This window comes from Harmonia axyridis, chromosome 3 (assembly GCF_914767665.1).
Source record: "Harmonia axyridis chromosome 3, icHarAxyr1.1, whole genome shotgun sequence".
Lineage (NCBI taxonomy): Eukaryota > Metazoa > Arthropoda > Insecta > Coleoptera > Coccinellidae > Harmonia > Harmonia axyridis.
In genome coordinates this window covers 3,755,667-3,779,162 of record NC_059503.1, presented here as the reverse complement: position 1 = coordinate 3,779,162, position 23,496 = coordinate 3,755,667, and the positions used below count along the sequence as shown (strand labels likewise).

At 34.5% G+C, this 23,496-nt stretch overlaps 6 protein-coding genes across 10 annotated transcripts; 2 read left to right on the top strand and 4 right to left on the bottom strand.

Moving 5' to 3' along the window:
* Positions 1–278: 278 nt before the first annotated feature.
* On the top strand, positions 279–4,724 carry LOC123677036. The gene is made up of 4 exons (XM_045613446.1): positions 279–678; positions 3,996–4,118; positions 4,179–4,290; positions 4,348–4,724. Exons 1-4 carry the CDS (start codon positions 409–411, stop codon positions 4,512–4,514), a joined length of 672 nt encoding a protein of 223 aa, XP_045469402.1. The 5' UTR covers positions 279–408; the 3' UTR covers positions 4,515–4,724.
* On the bottom strand, positions 1,889–3,880 carry LOC123677034 (phosphatidylinositol 3-kinase regulatory subunit alpha-like). Its single transcript, XM_045613445.1, has 2 exons — positions 3,693–3,880; positions 1,889–3,627 (listed from the first exon to the last, which is right to left on the bottom strand). Exon 2 carries the CDS (start codon positions 3,518–3,520, stop codon positions 2,129–2,131), a length of 1,392 nt encoding a protein of 463 aa, XP_045469401.1. The 5' UTR covers positions 3,521–3,627; positions 3,693–3,880; the 3' UTR covers positions 1,889–2,128.
* A 423-nt stretch (positions 4,725–5,147) lies between the features above and the next one.
* On the top strand, positions 5,148–12,784 carry LOC123677033 (poly(U)-binding-splicing factor half pint). Of its 4 annotated transcripts, XM_045613443.1 has the most exons (10): positions 5,344–5,370; positions 5,487–5,601; positions 5,688–7,035; positions 7,609–7,668; positions 7,731–7,891; positions 9,031–9,089; positions 10,464–10,808; positions 10,943–11,330; positions 11,424–12,123; positions 12,474–12,784. In XM_045613443.1, exons 5-10 carry the CDS (start codon positions 7,835–7,837, stop codon positions 12,581–12,583), a joined length of 1,659 nt encoding a protein of 552 aa, XP_045469399.1. In that variant the 5' UTR covers positions 5,344–5,370; positions 5,487–5,601; positions 5,688–7,035; positions 7,609–7,668; positions 7,731–7,834; the 3' UTR covers positions 12,584–12,784. The 4 variants fall into 4 exon arrangements, with proteins under 4 accessions (XP_045469398.1, XP_045469397.1, XP_045469399.1 ...); XM_045613442.1 differs by lacking the exons at positions 5,688–7,035; positions 9,031–9,089 and adding an exon at positions 8,859–8,905 and having other exon boundaries at positions 5,148–5,370; XM_045613441.1 differs by lacking the exon at positions 5,688–7,035 and having other exon boundaries at positions 5,149–5,370.
* Positions 12,785–13,309: 525 nt separating this feature from the next.
* Positions 13,310–15,077, bottom strand: LOC123674969 (FACT complex subunit Ssrp1). The gene has a single exon (XM_045610159.1). The coding sequence runs from the start codon at positions 14,886–14,888 to the stop codon at positions 13,380–13,382; it is 1,509 nt and encodes a 502-aa protein (XP_045466115.1). The 5' UTR covers positions 14,889–15,077; the 3' UTR covers positions 13,310–13,379.
* Positions 15,078–15,401: 324 nt separating this feature from the next.
* Positions 15,402–16,195, bottom strand: LOC123674970. Its single transcript, XM_045610160.1, has 4 exons — positions 16,016–16,195; positions 15,876–15,945; positions 15,710–15,820; positions 15,402–15,651 (listed from the first exon to the last, which is right to left on the bottom strand). The coding sequence occupies exons 1-4, from the start codon at positions 16,106–16,108 to the stop codon at positions 15,419–15,421; spliced, it is 507 nt and encodes a 168-aa protein (XP_045466116.1). The 5' UTR covers positions 16,109–16,195; the 3' UTR covers positions 15,402–15,418.
* A 549-nt stretch (positions 16,196–16,744) lies between these two features.
* LOC123674968 (TATA element modulatory factor-like) lies at positions 16,745–21,970 on the bottom strand. 2 transcript variants are annotated; one of them, XM_045610157.1, is made up of 5 exons: positions 21,513–21,970; positions 21,041–21,123; positions 20,467–20,720; positions 19,564–19,788; positions 16,745–18,555 (listed from the first exon to the last, which is right to left on the bottom strand). In XM_045610157.1, the coding sequence occupies exons 1-5, from the start codon at positions 21,852–21,854 to the stop codon at positions 16,814–16,816; spliced, it is 2,646 nt and encodes an 881-aa protein (XP_045466113.1). In that variant the 5' UTR covers positions 21,855–21,970; the 3' UTR covers positions 16,745–16,813. The 2 variants fall into 2 exon arrangements, with proteins under 2 accessions (XP_045466113.1, XP_045466114.1); XM_045610158.1 differs by lacking the exon at positions 19,564–19,788.
* Between the last annotated feature and the right edge of the window lie 1,526 nt (positions 21,971–23,496).

Sequence of the window (23,496 nt, the reverse complement as noted above, 5' to 3'; positions counted from 1 at the left end):
ATGAAAAAAATATATATATTTTGAACTGAAAAATACGCCCCTGATACCTAATTTTGAATCACCTGTATAAACGACGTCATCCTGGTACGGTTTCTAATTAAGAATAAGTTTGCCAAAAAAAAAAAATTACTAAACATTGATTGAATGGAGATATGATGTAAACATTCTCGTCCTCCAAATCTCTGAGCGCATAGCGTCTTGGCAAACATTAAACAAAATATATTTGAAATCGCTGATGAAGGTGACGTTTAAAATCTAAATTTATAACCCGTCTATACGTAACATGAGGTTTCTCAACGTAGAGTCAAAAGTACACACGGGACATTCGCTCTGACGAATACAGATCGAGTCTTACTTCGTTTTCCCAAATCCTAAGGTTTCATTCCTTTCGATTGCCAACCCGAATCGATGATTTGTCTAGTTTGCCTTGCCGTCTGCCTGTTTTTTGACCGACCGTATAGCGGTTTTGGAGTCGCGGCTGGAGAAACGTACGATGGCCTTGAGGTGAGGGAGTTCCTAGCGGGGCAAAACGCTGTTCTTGGATGCGGGAGTGTTGACAAAGAACATAATTTCGAATATTGGTTACACATCGTTTCTAAGAATGCTATTGGACCTAAATTTGATTTTAACAACGTCAAGTATGGTTACGAGGTGCTCTCAGGAAATCTTACCATAAGGGTGAGTTTTGTATTTTCAAAAATGGTTTGCACAGAATATTTACATTCTTCTTTTTAACATATCTGTCAATGAACGGTCTCACATTATTCTTAATAATAATTATTGGTTTTTCCGTGTTGATTTTCAATTCACACAGTTAGTGGTTTCAATTATTTTCTCGTTCTAGAAAAACTACTCCAAATTTTCAGTTTTATAGATTTGAAGTAGAAAATTTGCGGTTGGCGACATTTTGTTCCAGTAATTGCATAAATAAAACTTTTAAATCATCCGACGAAGAAATCAACTTCCTTTGAAATTTACAGTTTACGTTTTGGAATCTAAAGAATCCAAAAATTACAAAAAAAAATCGTCAGTCTGAAGCTTTCCTGGAAAAATCAGGGGAACAAATTTAAAATAATTCATTGCTCAGAAAACTAAAAACATAATTATGAAACCAAATATTTCTTAATGCAACCATCTAGTATTAAACTAATTATCGGGGTTCGAATCTCCCCGGTGGATATTCATTAAAATGTTACTTGTTGAGATATTTTACATTGAAGTGAAAATTGTGAACCATAGTGTAAAGTACAAGCTATAAAACCAACAGAAAAACATATAATATGAAACTTCTGATGGTATAATATGAAATAAAACATATTATTCCTTAAAACCTACTATCAATTAATTTTGAAGATAAAAAAAAAAAAAATTGTGTTCGAAATTTTTATTTATTTACAAAATGAGAAAAATCCTCAGAATAATAGAATTTCATGTTGGATTTATTCCAAAATAGAAGAGACAAATATCTTTTCAAATTTTATTTATAAATAAGTAACCTTTGTTACATATCAGACTCATAATAATTTATTTGAGAAATTGTAATATTAATAGTAATAAAGTAAAATATACAAATATTATTATTTTTTTTCTGAATAATTTCATGGATTTTTTAACTTATATATATAAATTAATTTAATTTTTAAATTTTTTTCTTTTGTATAATATCACTTAGTGGACTGAATAGAATGCAATATACATATATAACTCGAATCAATCTACAATATTTTTTTGGTTTGTTTTAAAAAAATACTAAATACTAGAGTGGGCAAATCGAGATGTTTAAAATTCACATCATAATGACCTCTAATCAACACATTTGAAATATTCAAAATACAAGAGTGATAATGAAAACAAGCAAGAATATAAAGTGTAAAATTTTTGTGGAATACTTTTGAAAACAAGAGCATTTCTAGTGTATTTTCATGTCAAACACCCTGTAGTTCAAGTGAATATTTACAAATGATTTTGTTGACATCAATCCCATTTTTTAAATCTTTTTTCAAACTTTGAAAGACTCATCGTTTCAAAAATAGATATAAAATGCAAGAAAATTAAATCTAAAAGTTGTCCTTACATACACTACATATATAATCACAGCATAATGAAGTGTAAAAGCCTCTTGAACTTATCACACTTTCAAACCTTTCAAGTTTTCAATGTAAGACGCTCCTGCCATATACTGAGCCCCGATTGGGTACAATAGCTTTGTTTTCAAAGAATCATTATGTATTTCTAGCGAATTCGTTGCATAATGTAGAACGAGATCAGTTAGGCTGGGATAAATATTGTAGGGCTTTGCAAACCCGAGACCTGTGCTACTACGATGAATTATGCAGTGATTGACAACATCATTACATGAAATAGACAAAGCAAGAGCATTTATGTTTGTACTTGATTTTCTTATGAGAAATGTACCATCAGGAGTGTTCATCAAAGCTCTTTCAGCATCTGTCCTGGAGTAATTCAACATCAGCCATGTACGTTCATCATGGTGTGGAAAATCTTCCAAATCTTCACTTTCACTAGCAAATTCTTCCTTTTCTGAACGATGGAGAACCTGATTTATTTTCACCAACGAGATCCCTCTATCTTGCAACCAACGAATACATTTCTCTTGTTCCTTGATTAAGCTCAAAATTACCAATTTTTCAGAGGTTATTTCTCTATCTAAAGATTTTTTTGACTCAATCTTCTGCTCCAAATCTTCTAACAGTTGTTCATAGCTTTCTTCTAACAATTTCAGTCTTTTAGATAATAATTCTTGGTTGATTTCTAATTCTTTTACCTCGTGAGGTTGAGCTTCTTGATCACATACGACTTCTTGGAGCTCCACTTGCTCTTTTAACATTCTCACTAGTTCTTCATATGCTTCTACTGCTTGTTTTTTTGATTCTACTTCTTCTTTTGTTTCAGCAAAATCTCTAGTTAAATCACCTAATTTTCTGTTATTGATTTCAATTTTTGTTGTAATTTCATTCAACTTGAGCCACAGATTTTCATCTTTTTCTAATTTTGCAGCTTCATCTTCTTGATTATGCTTCGATACTGGATATAACAATTTGATATCAAGTGATGCATTATACAGGGATAAGGAACAATGCCTAAAATGATTGATCAGATCTACAACAGAATCAAATGTGTATGGTTCTGTAAAACCATATTTTCCATTTCTATGGCATATTTTAATTAATTTGTTTGTACCTCCTTTACGTAATGTTAATGTATATTCACCACCTTTACTGGATGCATCTCTAACAAGAAATGTACCATCTATAGTATTTTGCAACTTGTCAGTTACTTCTTCTCTACTTATATTACCCCAGTACCATTCTGCATCTTGTAAAGAACTGCTATTAGTTGGAAGTGATAGAGGGTCCTTATCAGTTATCGACTTCTTAGAAGTTCTAGGTCCTGAGACAGAATACTTTCTAGGAGGAAGTGCGGGAGCTGGTCCCAACTCTGGAACAGGATCCAGTTTTGAATTCTTCATATTAGAGATATTATTGTCCTCTCGATTCATATAGAAACCGACACTTTGGAAGAATAGGTTATCCTCAACATCCCTTCTATAAATTGTTCCACGAAAAGAATATGTAATCCGGATATTCCATCAACAAAGGAATAAGGCTACAAAATTAATCGGTATTAGCGAATATTCTTTTATTCAAGCCTACAAATGAAAAGTTCGTTACCTTTCATTTCACCACACCGGAAGTCATGATTATTTGTCGGAACCCATTGCTTCACTTTGATTTTTCGTTTTTCTTTATAAGAGAATAAAGCATTAATTATATCCAGTGAAATGGATAGAAGGAAAACTCCTTTATTAACTTCCTTCAAGACAGATTTGACACTTTGACAGATGGTGTTGTACACAGAATAATGTATTTGAAATTTGAAGTTTTCCCAGACCACATTGAATTTCAATGCTGCCATTTTTTTTCTCATTTATTTTTAGTTTGGATTTTTACATTAAAAACTATTTCTTTCAGTAGAATACAAATAGACATGACGCAGGATTTTATACGTGCGTTTCAAAAGGAGTAAAATCTGATTCAACGAAAATAACTACCATCAAAGTCAGTGTCGTAGGAGACATAGGTGATCCGGAAAAGGAGGTTTGTTCAACTCGCATCAAATTTTGAATTTATCCATTAACACTTCTGGAATAATTACAGGTAAACTCTTTGAAAATAATATTGGCTATTTGTAGCCTTATCCTATTTTGTTCCTTCATTTATGCAGCCTATAGAGTATGGAAAGACAGATACATGTACCCAAGATATTTAGGTATATTTTTCAATTCGTATTTGTTTTATTTACGTTAATATAATTTATATTGTTTAGAGCAATTTGATGACGATGAAGACGTAGAAGAAAATGTAGAAGAAGTATACCGAGCTCCAAGTACATCTGGCATCATCAAACAAAGCATTGTTAAAGAAACACCTAAAGATTATGAAAGGCCCTTGATAAGTACAGATTTTGAATCTATTCTTGATTCTAAAATGTGATAATAATGAAATTCAGTTACGAAAAGAGATTATCCAGAAATAACCACTACACTGAGGTTATCTTATAGTTTGAATAGACATTATTATTTCACAATTTTATATTTTGTTTATTGTAGTGTTAAAACTAGAATTTATTGTAAGTTTTATCTGAGGTGTAGATATTATTAAATAAAATTGTTCCTACAGAAGACATATTGAGAATATTATCGATTGGATTGTTTTAATTCAAACATTTTTTATATTTCCTAGTCCCACAAAATGGTTACTACTAATCCACATTGTTAAAATAACCAGAAACTTTTCAAGACATAAAACTTTAGACCTCAACATCCGAATAATTCTAATTGATAAATATCATATTAAGTTTTATATGAAGAAAAATTAAAAACCGTTTTAGATGAATAGAGCGTCTTTTAAAAATTGAATAATAAATTGTTCAAAAAAAAGTCAAATAAAATTTGTGTTTTTATACATCTCTGGTAATGTTCAAAATTGTAATTTATTGCTCATATATCTGAACCCATCATATCAGTTTTTTTGCATCAATTAACAGTTTTGAAAGAATCCATTCCTTCAGGCGTTTTCGAGAAGAAAAAGATGAAAAATCGATTTTTTCAATTTCTAATTTATCTATGATTTAATCGCCGCCATATTGTTTTCTCAGTGTATTTGAGCCGGAAATAATGTCGAATTCTTTATTGAATTAAGATTTATTTTGATGTGAATTGTAATTAGTTATTTGTTTTATAGTTATATCACTAGCTGGACTAAGGGGTTCTCTTCTGTTGGGAAGTATTTGTGACCAGTGCATGATACAATGACTACTACCTATCAAGATCAAGTGAATGGTGACACGGTAAGATGAACTGTTATATTTTTTCATCTAATTCGTTTATAAGAATTTGAAATCTTCGAATCTTGTGAATCATTATTTGTTGATTAGATTATAGACCTATAAAAAATATTTTTCAGCCTTCACAAGAAATAATGGAAACACAAATTGAGGATCAAACACAAGATGTTGAAATGGAAGAAGTAACAAATATTACATCAACTACAGAAACGAAAGTGGTGGAGGAACCTAGCAGTAAGTAAAATTTTGTATATATAATGTTGAAAGGTTAAAAGCCTCAAGTACGGGACACCCATACTAATGTGTGATGTCTACTTGAGATGTTGCAGAATGAGATCAGCCGGAACGTTACCATACTTGGAGTTGAAGTTGAATTGCTGTTGTAACCATAGCCTACATGGTTACTGGTAGGAATTGCCTAAGAATAGATACTCAGTGTTGGAATATGTGTTTTGAAGTACCAAATCATATAATAATGCCTTACAAAACTTATCAATTCCTTGGGGGGGGTGTCCTATTCTTGATGTCAAAGTTAGATCAATTTTATAGCCTTGTTAAAATCTATTTATATTAGAATTGATTGATTAATCATACAGAATTTGAGGGGCAACAATAATATGATATTAATATTGAAGAACAGAAGGAAGTTGATTATTCTACAAGGGTTTTTTATTTACTAGGTTGTTTTTGACAAAAAAGTGATTGAGTTGGGTTAGAATTCATTCTCGGTAAAAATGGGACTCCTATTAGTTTTTGTAAGCATTACACCAGCAGGAGTTAAGACACATATTCACAAAACAGATACCATTAGGATGAAATCCCATTATTGAGACATCTCTATTTTCTCTTTGTGTTTCCAGATACATACTATTAGTTGATCCTGTTCAGAATATCTGACTAGTGCCTTGTCGACCTCTGAAGGACACAAGAGTTGCTGAAAGTTTATCATTTTAAGACGGTAGAAGTAATATTCTACCCTGAGCTGTGATATTGATATTCCTTTCGTTGATTAGAGAAACAACTATTTTGATGAGTCAATGAAAATGTTTTGAGAAAACTGATAGAAAAGAAATTGTGGCGTTATGATTTTTTTATGACACTGATTTTACATATTTATTATGATTATCTTTGATGCGTCCTTCTTTGTGTTCCATTAATGTCCACGTGTTTTCCAGAATATGGTTGGGTATTTTGTGAAAATATGAAGACTACTATGATCTTGTCATATTGTGAACTTTGAAACTTGAAAGTTTTTTTGTTTGTCTAAATTTCAGATTTCACAAGCAATTTTTCAACGTCTTGACATCATGGTGTAGTAATCCTGAGCGATATGTTGCTCAACGAACTGGACAATGGCTGACCACCAAAACAGATATTTCTGAACGACTGATTGCAAAAATATGTCTTATGACTTGTTTGAAGATCAGAGATAAGTTTTCGGTGTTTTGACGTTACTCAAATTGATTTTTCAAAAAGTTACATATATCATGGCGATACTCTTCTTTGCGGGGACACTTTTTATAATTTTTTGTGATTTCAGGAGTTCCTTCGATATTTTTTTGGATTATTTTATTTTATTTATAGGTACAATGAGAAATTTGACCTTTCTAAGAGGACATTGGAATTTTGCTGTTTTAACTTAGGCAAATTTTAATGGAGAACTAAAATGTAATTTCCATAAAGGAATTTATTTTTCAGAAAGCCAAGGTTTTCTCTTGTGGGTTTCAAACACACAACTTGAACACCTCGTTATCAAGTTTTCTCAAGTTTTTTTTTTTTTTGTTATGTTACAGTGTTGATCATTTTAGTTTTTGTTAACTTTAATTTTTTCATCATTTCAAATCATGACCTACTTTTATCCTTATTCAAATCAGCCTGTCATCTACACTGTAACAAATTTTCCTTATGTATTTTGGCACAGAATAAGCCTCATGAAAATAATTCAAAAATATGTTGACCTTCTATATTTTTATCATATGATAACTAGATATATTCAATTATGATTGATTAAATACATACTTCTGTAAAAATATTTGAGATTAGCGTTTCAACTTATTGATATACAGTAAATAGAAATGAAAAATTGAAAATTTTCAATTATATTTTATTTTATATTAATATGAATTTCGAAGCTTCTTCTGATGCCAATTTGTCAAGTAGTAATTTCGATGATGTTGAGAAAATTGAATGATTATGATACATTGTGCTGGTTACTTTTTAATAAGTTTATGTTTGTTTTAGATGGGACACAGGGTGTCGAATATATCTATGATATTGAACAAATTGGTGAAGTAATTACAGGTATGCTATTCTACCGGAAAAAAAATTTCAATGATATTTAATTGTTGTAACTTTATCTTCAGGTCCAGGTGCCAGATGTAATTCAATCGCTGGTATCTTGGGGGGTACTTTACCTAAATTGACTTCAGACCAGGCAGATGCTGTCAATAAAGCAAAAAAGTATGCAATGGAGCAAAGTATTCGGATGGTTCTGATGAAACAGACTTTGGCGCATCAACAACAGGTATGCAAACTTAATAAATTGCTAATAATGAGATCTGCATTGACAAAAATCTTCAAAGAAAAATCATTGGTTTTGAGGGCTAGAAATCGGCTCGAAAAATCAAAAGAATTCATTCTGAATACTATTTATTACTGAGTAAATGAATAAATATTACATTTTTCATTTGAAACAAATATTGACTGAAAAAATATTATCCAATGCTCTACTCCTCTTGAGTTTTAGAAATGTATTAGGTTTCTAAGAAAAGCATTTCTTTCCAAAATTATTATTAAACCTTATTACACCATTACCTTTTCATGTCTAATTTTACGCTTAATTTCTTGTTTTTCTTTGAGATGAACTCATCAAGGATATCTGGCCGTATTACACTATGCCTTTTTGACGCATGTTTGGGGGCTAATTATTCATAATAAATATTTGTAAGATCAATATTACATTTTCTGTATAAATACGATATTTAAACATCAAACGTGAAGTAAAATTACAAAAAGGATTCCTTATATCTTTTATGGATTTAATCTTTCCTAATTTCAGTTATTAATGTTGAAAAAACTACTATAAATATTATTAATAATTTAAAACAGAAGAATATAAAACTCTTTATGTTTTATTCATTGAGAGGAGAATAGATGGAAGATACCCATACTTATGGTAGATATTCATGTTGTGATATTTCTTGTTTTTGTGTTATGGTGTAGCAAACGGTTTCTTTATTGGTTCTGCTCTTCCAAATCTAAAATTTTTCAGCGTCGCTTCTTTACAATCAAGAGTTTTAGTCAGTGTTTTTTTAACACTGACTTTTTTTTCATTTCCTCTCTTTAGTTGGTGTGCTCCATATTGTGAATGTTCCGTGGTTTGAACGTGCAATATTCAGTGGACATTCTCTCACACTGCTGCTAATTTTTAACATTCAATTTTGACCGAAATCTCCCAATCTCGGAGGTACTAATTGAATTTTGCTTCGCAGAAGAATAGAACCTTCCAACGTCATCAAGTGCTAAATTTGATGTGCAGGTTAGTGCGTTGGAGTAGCAGCGCCCGCCTTGGGGGCGAGAGCTCGCCCCCTTTTATCTTTCTCATTTTAAAATAGCATTAAAAAAATTTTTTGAGCAAATGTCAAAACGGCTCCTCTGTTGCAGCAAATGGCTAGTCAGAGGACCCAAGTACAACGGCAACAGGCTCTCGCCCTCATGTGCAGGTTAGCAGCGTTTTTGTTGCCTTAGAATATTTTCAGGTCAAAGAAATTGTAAGTATCGTGGTTTTTTTTTTTCTAAGAACGAATAGGGTGAACAAGTTCGACTGGATTATTTAGCAAGTAGTGGTCATTAAATCTAAACATAAAATTTTTTTTTTATTCAAAAAAATGAACTCAAATCCCACAAAACTTATTACCTTTGTGAAAAAAAAATTTATATGTAATCAAAAACTCAGTAAATTCATATCAATGTTGTAATTATCTAAGATTTAGATCAGAAATTGTTGTTGTTAGTGCAGAATTCACATCAATTTCATCAAGTAGACAGATTTGAACTTTATAAATAATGTTATTATTTTTGTGAGTCAATTTCTAAAATCAATGCCAATTTTCTAAATGAATACCTTTTTTCCGTGTTCTAGACGAAAAAACAATTTCTTTGGCCTGTATTTTATAGTTTTTTTCAAATAATTCCCTCGGTTTGAGTTACAATTATTTTGGTTTTTATTTTATCAAGGTCGTTTGGGCAAAAATATTAGATATTGACGAGAAAACTAAATTTGCTACAATTCATGAGTGTCAGTGCCTTTGTTTGACCAGAGGCAAACATTTTGTTTTTTCGCATTCAGATTTGGTTTGGTCCCGATCCTTCGGAACTGTGAACCGTTACAATTCGTCAATTGTAAATTTTACAGTTACGGGGTTTTGGAGTACAGACCTCCAGTTATGATGACGTATTTTCTGACCAGGAAATCGTTGAGAAAATTCAGGTTTTTTCCGATTTATGATGGTTTTGCTGATAAGATCTGAACTGGTCTGAATGCCATTATAATACTTGATAGGTAACGATATTTGATTCTTTTAATAATGTAGCTGTATAACTTATTAATATTTCTCTAATATCACCAACTGTATTTACTTGTAACTCAAACTTCTGTATCTTTTACTATATGCAAGGTGTTACCAAATAAATTTTTAAGAGGTGAATTCTTGTCAAAAATTGGAGGGTCTTTTCCCATTCCTTCAACTCATATGCAATATCAAGAACAAATTAAAATTAATATTTATATCATTTTATTTGGAAACACCCGGTATAGTTTTCTGTAAACTTGTGTTATGCAGCATCAAATAACAAATAGCCGAAATGTCACCATTTATACAGACCGAATGACAATTAGGATATAACCGTGAAACTGAGATATTCCCGCACGATGTTGCATGGCAAAATGAACGAATTTGTCAAAGAATTAGAGAAATAATATTACCAAATTTAAGATAAAATTTGACCAGCTTTTATTTTGTCAATTGTTATTTGATGTTGCATTCGCGTAGAGTAGCACTTTGTAAAAACACGCTAAAATAATCTGAACGTTCTAGGGTCTATGTCGGTAGCATCAGTTTCGAGCTCAAGGAAGACACAATTAGGCAATCTTTCTTGCCCTTCGGACCCATCAAATCAATAAACATGTCCTGGGATCCTGTGACGCAGAAGCACAAGGGATTTGCATTTGTCGAATACGAGATTCCTGAAGCTGCCCATCTAGCTTTGGAACAGATGAATGGTGTTATGATAGGAGGAAGAAATATCAAAGTTGTTGGAAGACCGAGCAATATGCCTCAGGCACAGACAGTAATAGACGAAATACAAGAGGAAGCTAAGCTGTATAATCGAATATATGTGGCCTCTATACATCCTGACCTGACAGAGGATGACATCAAAAGGTGAGAGCAAGATACTTGTCGGTTAAAAGGCTTACAAAGTTGGTACAACGATTTCTATCATGAAGAGTCTGTTATTTTATTTGTCGACTCTGCTTGCATTTTGCATGCAAATTAACCTCTTATTTTTTCAATAGCGTGTTTGAGGCGTTCGGACCGATAACCTTTTGCAAACTGGCGCAAGGGAGCACAGGTCACAAGCATAAGGGATATGGCTTTATCGAGTACGAGACGTTGCAGGCGGCCAATGAGGCCATAGCGAGCATGAACCTCTTCGATCTCGGCGGGCAATATTTAAGGGTTGGGCGGGCTATAACCCCTCCCAACGCGCTCTTAGGACCCTCCTCCGGGGCGGGCGCCATGCCTACTGCTGCTGCCGTTGCCGCGGCCGCTGCAACTGCGAAGATACAAGCCATGGACGCGGTAGCTAGTAACGCTGTAGCCCTGGGATTGAAACTGCCGCAGCCTGCGGTCACAACTGGTATTCCTGCCGTGGTTCCCCCTCCTGGTATCGCTATTCCCACTGTAAGTACTCGTGACACGATATAATTACAATTCTGAGCCCTAATGGTTTCATGTAGATTGTGTAATCAATTTATTTTTTAATTTTCCTTACAGGTACCTGGAATTATTGCTACCGCACCAACAATACCAGGTGTTGCAATTCCCGTTGTAACGAAAGTTGCCACAATAGGTTCTCCCGTTATAGCCGTAACCACCATAGGAGCTCCGGGAGTGGCGGTTCCCACGATAGCCACGCCTACCGTTGCCATACCCGGCATGGTGACGCCTACCGTGGTTCCTGTTATTCCTCCTCCGGGCGTAGCCCAATTTCCTGCCGTCGTTCAACCGCCCATCGTTGCTCCACTCGTGAGTACCGCCCCTCAGACGGTAATCCCGCCTCCTACGGTGGTCACGTTGGCCGCCCCACCCACGGTACCTACAATGACTCCAGCCCAGGATGCTCTGAAGAGAGCGCAAGAGGCGCAGTTGAAGCAGCAGGAGGAGCTTCAGAAAAAGCTATTGGACCAGAACGAACCGCAGACCCTGCAACAGCAGGAGAACATGTCGATAAAAGGACAGAATGCCAGGCATCTGGTCATGCAGAAGCTGATGCGCAAAGTGGATTCAAGAGTCGTGATTTTGAGGAATATGGTGGGTCCGGACGAGGTAGATGAAACTTTGGAAGAGGAGATTCAGGAAGAGTGTAGCAAGTACGGTGCTGTTGAGAGGGTTGTGGTGTATAATGAAGTGCAGTCTGAGGGTAACGAAGATGATGTTATTGTCAAGATTTTTGTCGAGTTTGTGGCTACCAAAGGTTGGTTGATTTTTATCATTGCATTGATACTTTCGGTCAAGAAATTTATTAGATATTTATATTTTTCAACTCTCAAAGATTGTTTTTTAAATCAATGAATTTTTTCTGAATTATCAATTATAAATGAACATCTGTTCAGTTATAACAAAAACAGACTAACAAAATATAATAATTCAAAAGGAGATTATTAAAGTTCAAAGTGAACTTACTTAGGTTAATTTCTGATAAAAACTACATTGTTTCTAGAGTGAAGGCACTCTCTGATTTGAAATGCTTGTTTAGTTTTTAATAATGAAAAAATTTTTAATGATTTTGTCATACATTTTCTTCAATAAAAACTATTTTTACAGAGGCTGAAGCAGCAAGAGATGCCTTGAATGGAAGATATTTTGGGGGAAGAATGGTTCGAGCATCTCTTTACGATCAAACTTTGTATGATCATAGTGATTTTTCTGGTTAGACAGAAAGAATATCACAAACATAATTTTTTTCTACTGTGTAGGACAATTTAAGAGAATTGTATAAAAATTTTGCTTATGGCTCAATTCGTCTCATTTTTCTGTACATAAAATTGTATATATTTGACTCTGGCTACAAAAAAAATGAAATTTTGAATTTGACTTATACATTGTATGATATTTTAATAAATTTTTTTGAAATACTTTTGATATTTTTTTTTGGGAATAATGCCTGCTTTTTTCCTCCCAGAGCTTTTTTTGGTGGACCATGGTAGTTTAGAAAAATGTGAAAAGAAGCACTAAACTTTTTGGTTTTTGCGACTGATTTTGAGAAAAAATTTCAAACAATTCTCAGTAATCCCCAGGATAATCCAAATTATTATAAAGATCCAATAAGTTGTGATTAATAAATTGAAGTTTTGGTACTTATGTACCCTATCTATAATGTAGATTCTTAAAGATTTGAGAAAAAGGTATAATCATAACAAAAAATAAGTCTACAAGAAACACCATGTATCTTAAAAACAAAGTGTTTGCTGGCCTATGTTTATAGACATTTTCTATTCTTAAAATTATCCAAGGAACTGTATAAGAACTAAGGATTTGGTTTCTAATTGATGGAAATTCATTATCAAATAAAATAATATCCAATTTTTTTTCAAGATATTCCAAATATTATAGTTTTGAACAACAATTACATAATATTGATAAAAAATAAGAGAGTATTGTAAAAATTAAAAATTTATTCAACTGAAAACATTTCAAACACATTAAAAATGTCCTAACAAATTATGTAGATTATGCATCTTCTTCTCCTTCTGAAGAACTTTCGCTAGTTTTACTGTCATCACCCTTATCGCTACCAGCAGCGTCAGGGTTGAAATCTTCATCTGTGCTCTCATCCTCACTTTCTTCTTCTCTTTCTTGACCTTCGGCTTTGACACGTTCCAAATAAGCATCTGGAGCACCTTCATTGTCAGAATCACCGAAATCATCTTTATAAGATGCCTTCTCGTTTTTGCCTCTATTTTTAACGTGGAGTTTTTTAGAAGAGATGAAATCAAATAGTTTTGCATATTCCTCTTTTTCAATGCTACTGAATGTGTGCACAGTGCCAGATTTTAACTCTATTTCGAAATCGAAGGATCTTGTGTTACCCCCACCACGAGCATAATTGACAGAAGCAATTTCATCAAAACGTATGTGGATTGGGGGTTTGTGAATGTAAATAAAGCCCCTTTCCAAGGGATACAGGAAACCAGCAGCTGCCTTATAAGAACATCCAACAGCTGGAGTACCACTATGACCAATAAAACTGCCTGGACCAGTAATTTTCCTGTTTATTATTGCTTTCATAACTTTTCCTAACACTTCATATGTAGGTCCTGAAATCTCTTTTTCTAATCTATCTTCAAACTTAGATTTCAGCTCTTCCTCACTGAAGGGTAGTTCAATTGTTTCTTCTTCATCTTGTCTAAACAATAGTACAAGAAAATGGTATCTTGTTTGTCCTTGCTTTATTGGAGGATCCAAACTTATAACAAAAAATATTTGTCTTTGATCTCTATGAGGTAAAATGAATAACCTCAGAACAGTAGACATGGGTATTTTATAATCGAAGGTTTTACCATGGAGTTGGAAAAAGGTGTTGAATATTTTAATGTCATAACGACCACGAGGTGTCAGGCAGTGGATTTCTCTGAATATTGCTATAGCATCTCCAGAAACATTGATCACACTTGCTTTCTTCATGACATTTTCTTGGAATGCTTCAACAGGATCTGTATCTCCAGCTAACTCGTTTTGTGGGATGAAGAATCTCATTTCCATTAAACTTACAGGAGCATCATCATTTTGATGGAATTCCATTGTGATTTCATTCTTTCCAGAAGTACACTGTGATACATAGTTCAGTGGAATTTCAAAGGCTGTTTTTTCCCCAACATTGAAACTGAGTACAGATCCAGTGAATTTGGCTGTACCCCAATTCCAACCTTTCAAACTGAGTTCCTTTTCTAATGAAGTAATCTTGCATGAGGAAGAAAAATATTTGGCCAGTTTTTCTTTTTCGGATTCTTTGAAACCCGCAAATCTGAATAGATTACCGTTTTTGAGGAATATCCTCAGGCCAAGTGAGCCAGCAAAATTTTGAAAGAAAACATCATCTAAATCTGTAACTTGTATCTGCTCCACTTTCCCTGTTTTGCTATTTTTGAATGCTATATTCTGATCAGTCATTTTCAATTTCCCTGGGGTCATACTTCCCTTTATTTCGGCTTGGATATCGGAGTATTCTAGGAAGTCCATGTTGATTTTCTTCTAAGCAAGTATTTGATGAATATTCAGGATAATTGGTAATAAACTAACACAATACTTTTTTCAATTTTCGGAGAAATCACATTCCAATCTACACGAATTTTTGGTCAATATTTTAATACTTTGAATGTGTGGTTACAAAAACATAGTGATCCACTATTTTGTAAAATGACAATAACCGCCTAAATATGACGTATGTCTATTTTTTTCTTATTTTTAAAACCATCTACGATTCATGTTTATTTGTCCAATTTCATGAATGGAAATTTGAGACTTATAGATTTTATATTTTCATAATAAAATAATTTGAAAAAACATTGGTAGGCAATTGCTCAATAATAAATAGGTTACATCTGGGTTTTTAATTATTCTATACTCACAAATATGAGAACTGTATGGTTGGTTGCATTCAGAAAGTTAAATCTACAATTCATATTATGCTATGAATATTATGTTAGGCTCATTAGTTTCTCCTATTAGGTAATCTTAAAAGCAAATATAAAATTTTTGTTTGAGATGATTTATTTGAAAACCTTCACATTGGATAGAAAATTTGAAGATAAAAGTGTCTCAAGTTTATTCTTCAGCGCAACAGATTGACAATTGAAATTCTTCAAAGAGGGGGAGGCACCTTGTAAAATAGTCTGGGATTTAGAAATGTGATGATCTATTTCTCCCAAAGATTTTTTATTATCTTTTACAAAATCTTTAATTAAATCTTCCAAGTCATTGTAAAATATGCTATTTGATTCTCCTAAAACAGAAAAAGGCAAGTTAAAGGGAAAACAAGTGGTTTCAAATTTCAATCGTACTCAGTTTGTGATGCAACAAGGACTGACTTCGGTTATTAGATTTCAATTCAATTGGCTCCTTAGCTGTGGTGATAGTTGATGTGGTACTAATACTTGATACACTGGCTTTTTCTACAAATTTAAGCAGATATTAGATGGTAACTCGTAACTCATAGGTATAACTCACCATCGCCAGATTCAGAATCTTCTCCATTGATCTCAAGACATTGCACCTCATCATTCACATCTACGGCAATCTATTAAATTCAGAAAAAATAATTCAGATGAACAAATATTTGCTTAATACTTTAAGAAATATTTTCTTACATTATCCTCATAAAACGAGATATGAATGCTCTCCTCGCTTTCAGTTTCAGAAGCTTCTCCATCAAAGACAGGCAGTGCAGCTTTAGTTGCCATCTTTCATCAAGAATACTTATGAATTTCAGACAACATCAATACTGAACTTTGGATCTCCAAATTGTTTTGACAGGATTAATATGAGGTTATGTTTATTTTGTTGTTTATATATAAGATGCATAGAATTGAGCATATTCACCGTCGCCATATTGTTATGCGACAATACCAACTACCCAGTGTTCCCAACGGAGAAATATTGAGTTTACTAGAAAAATTCCACAATATAAAGTTTATAAGTGAAGTTTATGTGTACCTTTTCTGGCTGCTACGCCAGATAGGCTTGTTTGGGACAACATTGTGCAAAAATTTCACCTTTTGGAAATAAAAAGATTAGTGAAAGGTGGTTTTCTGAACAAATTAATTGTGGCCGAGTGTATAAATGAATGCTTCGCTCCATTTTTGGAAATAGTCAGTGGAAGAATAGTCTTTATGGCTGATAGTATTTTTGATATTAGCGGTATTTTTGTAGTAAACTCAATATTTCTCCGTTGGGAACACTGGGTAGTTGGTATTGTCGCATAACATTATGGCGACGGTGAATATGGTCAATTCTATGCATCTTATTTATATATAAAATGTAAATCAGCATATCAGCATGTAAATCAGTGTACGTTCCTTTACTTGTCTAATGAAAAATATGATGAAAACTCTTTTTATTTAATAAAATACTATATTTTATGGAATTAATGAGATAGTGATTTTAATTCATATATCAGGCGATTCTTCAATACATTTTCCCTTCGTATTCTCTTCTTCGTTAGATTTCTTATTATTGTTGTAAGTTAAGGATGGCAAATTATTGCCAAATCTTACAATATAAGGTGCTCCGATGACACTGCTGGTATTCAAAATGCACGATTGTACAGTGAAGGATATTTTTTTATCTTTCGTATTCGCTTCTTCGTCCGATCTACCGAAACCATTGATCTTTTTATACTTGCATCTACACCCTGTTGGTGAATGGCATATTTTCCTTTTTCTTTCCTTCTCTATTTCATTATCACATTTACAAAGACGCTTCTCTAGATTTTTAACTCTTTCCAGCACTTTGTTCGGATCTGTTTTGTTTTGTTCTTCTTCATTATGATAGTCATCTATTTGTTTTTTGTTTTGTTGCACTTGCTTGTCCATTAAATATTTGATATCGGTTTTCAAAACTTGTACGTCCTCTTTTAACTCATTTAAATTTTCGTTTGTTTTGTCTGTATTGGACTTGATCTTGGCGATATTTTGGTTCCATTCATCGTTTTTGATCTTGAAATCATCCTTAAGAGTACGCAAAGTTGAGGATTCTTCTTTAGCTGCAGAAATTATGTTATTCAATTTTTCCACTAGGTTTTGAAGGTGATCAAACAATGCGAGGGTGTTTTTGCCTGGAGAATTTTCCTCTTCATAGCCATGTTTGTGGTGTTCTTCTGAATAGGGAGCTACGAACCTTTTCTGGATGTCTTCTTCAGAAACAGTTTTCCGTCCTATATCAAATTCATATATTATTGGGATATTATCTGTTTCTCTTATTTTTGGAGGTTCCTTGATGGTTCTTGTTTTTTCTTTTAATACAATATTTTCTGCTTGGTTCTTACAACACTCAGGTCTTTTGATCACTCGAGGGGTGCCTGTTTTTGGTTTAGTCCCTTCAGGCTGTGCGGAAGATTGAACGAAAGCATTCTTTGTTGGTTGGATAGATACTTCATGGATTACACCGGCTTCAGAGCTTCTGGTAGGCTCGACTTCTTCTTCTGACGGTAAGGATGACGCTTCGTCTAAGGTTGCGGTAGGAAACATTTTTGGGATTTCTTCTTCAACTATAGACGAGTATGGCTTCGGGAACTTTGGAACTGTTACAGGTGGTTGTGGATCTGTAGAAGTGGTCTTCTCAGACAAGCTGTTGATTTCTTCTATTTTGAGAGTTTGTTCTGAAGCCCTACAACAAGCCGGTATCTTTTCTTGGAACAACACCATTTGGAGCTCGTTCTCTGTACTTGCAGAATTTATTTCATCATTTGAGATAACGCAACAGTCTTTTGTGGGAGCAGGTTCACCACTTTCCCCCTCTACGTCGGTTGTCAAGGGTAAAATCGGTCGAAATTGAGTGGTATCTCTTCCGGCGAACATTGCAGACTCGAAGTGCTCGAACTCGTTGAAACGTTCGAGGTTGCTCCAGACCTTCTGCGGCGGCTTGGTGGGATCTTCTGATGGCATCTCCCTAAAGATCTTCTCACATTCGCTGGGTGTTAGCGCGGATACGCCGGAAATTTCGGAGACGCCAGTAAGGCCGGAGATTTGGGAAGACCATTTGGGAAGAGTTCTCTCGTCAAAGAACTTCTCCTCCTTGTCGGCTATCTCCAGGATGTCGGTGTTGGTGGTGCTTGTTACTTCGTCTAGGAAGGAGCTGCTCTCGTGAATGCTTCTCAAGCCAGGTTCTTCGGTGGTTGTGGCTGCGTGACCTGTAAGAGATGTTCCTTGGTTGATTGATTATGGTTGGTGGAGTAAGGGTGTACTGCGAATTTAAGATCTATTGTGCTCCCTACCAAAGCTGCTTGAATCACTTCACTATCTAATGAACTCTGTTATCTGAGATGATTTCAAGAAGGTTATGTCTTTACTCCCAAGCATTTTTTGCGTTGGCTTGCAAAGACCATGTGATCAGAAATATTTTCTATTTCTCATAACCCTGTTCCCATAAGGCTTCCAAAGATTGCAATGCCCTGTAAGGAAGCCAGTGGGGAGGTGTAGCATGTTTTTACTGAGATCCAGATACTTTTTGGATCTTTCAGTTTCTGAGTTTCGAAGGAACTTTTTGGAGTGATCCATCCCTGGAAGATTCCGCCAGAGTAATTCTCTTTTGGTTTCTTTCTTCTCTTGAAACTCTATAGGTGAATTTTTCTTGGGTTCGGGGTACCAAAGATCATAATTTTGCAAGGTAAGGCAGCTACAGACCCTACCTTAGGTATAACCATTGTTAAAACAATGGTACAACATAGAAGTAACATGTATTGGTTGTGAATAAGAGATCATTGATAATAAATACAAAAAGGATAGAATAAGTAAAGGTATAACATTTATTTTGAAAACCTTCCGTTTATATGTGTTCTGTTCTCAATAATAAGTCAGTTGTAGATTATTGACACAACTTATGATGTAGAATGATATTCAATATATCTGAAATATGCCAGATTTCTATGAAATTAGGCCAATAAGATAAATATCCAGCCTTGTAGGCAATTATTTCTGATGTAGGTACGAGTGATTTTTTCTAATTTTCTCAGATAATTGTTTTTCGTCTGCTGGAAGATTGGCTTGAGTTTTATTATGATCGGTTGAATCTGCACGAAACTTATTCTGATTTTAGTTCTGTACTTGTGACGATTTTTTTTTGTGTTTCAAATGTCAATAGGCACCTTCAAATCCGTACCTCATCAAGAGAAAATTTTACGGATTATTAGTGACTTTACTTCTTTTCAGACTGGGGTCGCTTCCGTGCTTCATTTTGGGAGATTTTGATTTCAACGCGTTCTGGATCTGTATCGAGATCAGCACGTCATCTTCAGGGTTCAGTACTAGGGCCGATGGTTTTCGCACCGTGGGGGACTTTGGAATATTCTGTGTTTCATCGAAAGGCGTCCGAAGACTGTCCTTGGCACGACCTTCAGCCTGGTGTTCAAGCTGAGTAATCGGCCCTGAAACAGTTGGAAAAAAAATCTCAGTACAATAAAAATTGCATGTTAGTACGAATACTTCTGAGTAATTACAGTTATTTTTGAAAACAATTACTTAGAAACGGTTATTCGAAAAACGTTAGTTTGCCGTAGGCCTCCATGTAATCTATGAGTTGGCCTGGAAGAGGTAATATGAGTTTTAGAGAGAGGAAATAACAGACCTAACTTTCAGATGAATACCAAAGTTTAATGCTGAAGGTTTCATGGTCAGGTTGCTCGACAAAATTGGAGAATTCGGGGCTTTTTAACAGTAGTCTAATGGGTGTTTATCTGACGTTTCGCTTACTACGATGGTAAGCATCTTCATAGGTTTTTAGGTCGGAGATTTTAACTTGACGTTGGATTTCTTTAATATTCTACTCATATCAGAGAAAGCAATTGTCAAGTTCTCCAACCTAGAAACCACTGAAGAAGCTTATTGTAGTAGTAAGCAAAACGTCAGGTGAAGAACGGACTAGATTACTGCAAAAAAAAATAGAAATTTTCCAATCCTCTCGAATACGAAGGTTTTTCTTGAGCAACTAATAAGACTTGATGGTACCTACATTTCATCTCAATAGACATATCTACAAGCGCTCAAGAGCCTCCAACTCAATTGTTTTACCGGGTTTTTAGCTTTGCAAACTTCGACCAGCTCACCTTCAAGGTCTCCCAGGGAATACTCAGCATTATTCATTTTTGCCTCAGCAGCCTGATCGGATACATTTTTATTCCCTACTTTGGAATGCAAGGAGGCCAAAATTTCTGACTGTTTTTCTATGGCCTCTTCTAGTCTGGCCATACGAATTTTGACTTCGTCTTCAGAAGCTTCTTTAGTTGAATTGGACACAAAATGCATGAGTTTCTGTATGTCGAAATCCATCAGTTCGATTTTGTCGAGGATCTCTTTGTTCCTGCAAGAAGTGGAAGTGGACTTCTCCTTGAGGTACTTGGGTCGACCCAAAACTGTCGATTTAAACTGATGATGACAATTACACACGTTCAGTTCAACTTTAATCCTCCATTAGACGGTGAAGGTAGCCAATAGGCTCCTTATACTGGAGAATTGAATTTTTAAAGACAGCATTAAATTTTAATGAACGTTCCTGCAACTGGGCATTAGTCTGGTGTCTTCATTCCGATTTTTATCGTCAGGTCAAATCGACAGTTTCGGAACGAGTTTATCATTACATGAAGAAAGAATATTCTTCATACAATGCCCCTATTCACTTACTCTTCTTTCCATAAATCAACTTCTGATCTGAGGTACTCCTCTAAAGAATCATTGTTGGCATTAGTTTCTTTGTTCCTTTGAATCTGAAAAAAGTGTTTTATCAATACCCTCTTTTTTATCCATTTTCAAACAACAACTCCAAATGCAGCGTCACTTAACAGATTCAACTGTTCGTTCCAAATTTTTACATGTTTCTTTTGAAACTTGTTACTAACGAACAAAAGAAAGTGGTATGGCACTGGCAGTGACATCTGAGCATCAGCACACCTATATAAACATTCCAATAACTTCCATAGTATCTAAGAACTTTCCATTTGGACACTACAATAGCGTTTACGAGCTTTTGGAGACAAAATATCCAGATTTCAAAAACTTCAGCAAAATAACTATGTCCATTTTGAAATTTGAAAACTGAATAGGTGTTATGTTCAAATACACCCATACAATTTTGAATATCAATCAAAAAACAAACCTCATTATCTCTTCTGAAGTTCTCCATCTCTTCCAACAGTTGGTAATACTTGACCTTGATGTTGCGGCTGTCTTCAATGCTACATCTGCAATAGTTTTCCATTTTAGTATTCTGATCTTTCAACACCGCAATCATAAGTTCTTTTTCTGCCAGTTCCATCTGCGCTTTCTTCAATCTCTCTTTGTACTGATACAATACATTGTTGTAGGTACATTTGTAAGGATTTGTTGTGGTCTGCTGGATCTCATAACAACAGGATTCACATTGGTTGATGAAGGAATCTTCTGAGGACTCACTAGAACCGCTATTATGGTAGTTGTTTTTTCTAGAGTGTGATGACATGGTTTTGGAATCGGAGAAGAGATGAATACGGTTTTGAATGTAAAGGGAATGTAGTCTACATCATTGATTTTGTTATGATTAATGAAAATGATATACGTCACAATGTCATTGAAATTTTTGACAGGGAATAAAAATAGGCGTTCGTTATTCTCTGGCATTTTTTCATACAATAGAAAAATGGCCATTGAAATAGCAAACTTCATCTTTTGAGACCATTCCCTGCTTAAAATTCGAAAATTACAGACATTTATTAGGCCAATTGAAAAGTCCCCGGTCTGATGCATAGATGGCGGTGCAAGTATTAAATTCATATGATTTTTAGTTATTACCAACCTTCAAAGGATCCGTGTCAAAATTTGACAGCTGTTTGTGAGATATTGTGAGTGTATGAGTGTAGCTGCTTTTGTTATTTGAAAAAGGAATTCAAAAAAATAATTTCGTGTGCTGATAAAATATTGCATTTTGAAGGGATAAAATACAGTTGAACGCGTACATCATATCATTCACGAATATTTGTACATGAGAAAGCTGTGTGCAAAATGGGTGCCGTGCGAGCTCAAAATCGATCAAAAGCAACAACGTTTTAATGATTCTGAGCAGTGTTTGAAGCTGTTTAAGTGCAATAAACATGAATTTTTGCGTCGATATGTGACAATGTATGAAACATAGCTCCATCATTTCACTTCGGAGTCCAATCGACAGTCAGTTGAGTGGACTGCACACGATGAACCGAATCCAAAGCGAGGAAAAACACAACAGTCAGCTGGCAAGGTTATGGCATCGGTATTCTGGGATGCGCCTGGTATAATATTCATTGATTTCCTCCAAATGTGCCATACCATCAACAGCGATTATTATATAGCGTTATTGGATCGTTTAAAGGATGAAATCGTTAAAAACGGCCCCATTTGAAGAAAAAAAGTGCTGTTCCATCGAGACAATGCGCCGTGTCACAAATCAATGAAAAAAATGGCAAAATTGCATGATTTGGGCTTTGAATTGCTTCTGCATCCACTGTATTCGCCAGATCTGGCCCGCAGCGACTTTTTCCTGTTCTCAGACCTCAAAAGAATGCTCGCTGGAAAGGAATTTAGCGCCAATGGAGAAGTAATCCCGAAACTGAGGCCTATTTTGAAGCGAAAGACAAATCGTACTACAAAAATGGTATCGAAAAGTTGGAAGATCGCTATAATCGCTGTATCGCCCTAGGAGGCAACTATGTTGAATAATAAAATTGAATTTTGCCGAAAAAAATGTGTTTCACTATGGTAGACCGGGGACTGTTCAATTGGCCTGTTAAACCAGCTTTTGAATGACACTTGATTAATCTTGTTAGGTTCGACACATCATCTTATTTTCGAAAAGTGATAAATCTTCAAGGTTGAATTTACCATTAGTTTGATGCAGACATCTTTGCTGGCCAATAGAATCGTTTGGAATTCCAAATGGGGTTCCCTGAATGGATTTTGGGCATTGTTACGAAGAGTCTGATTCAACGAAGTTTGTGCGTAAATATCCCGAGGAAATTGCACGCAGTATTTTATTCGATCTGGGGTAATTTAGACTCTTTATTAGGGTGTTCCGAATGTATCCTGATGGATACCGAGAAACGGAGCAAATCCTTCCAATTCTCGAATAACAT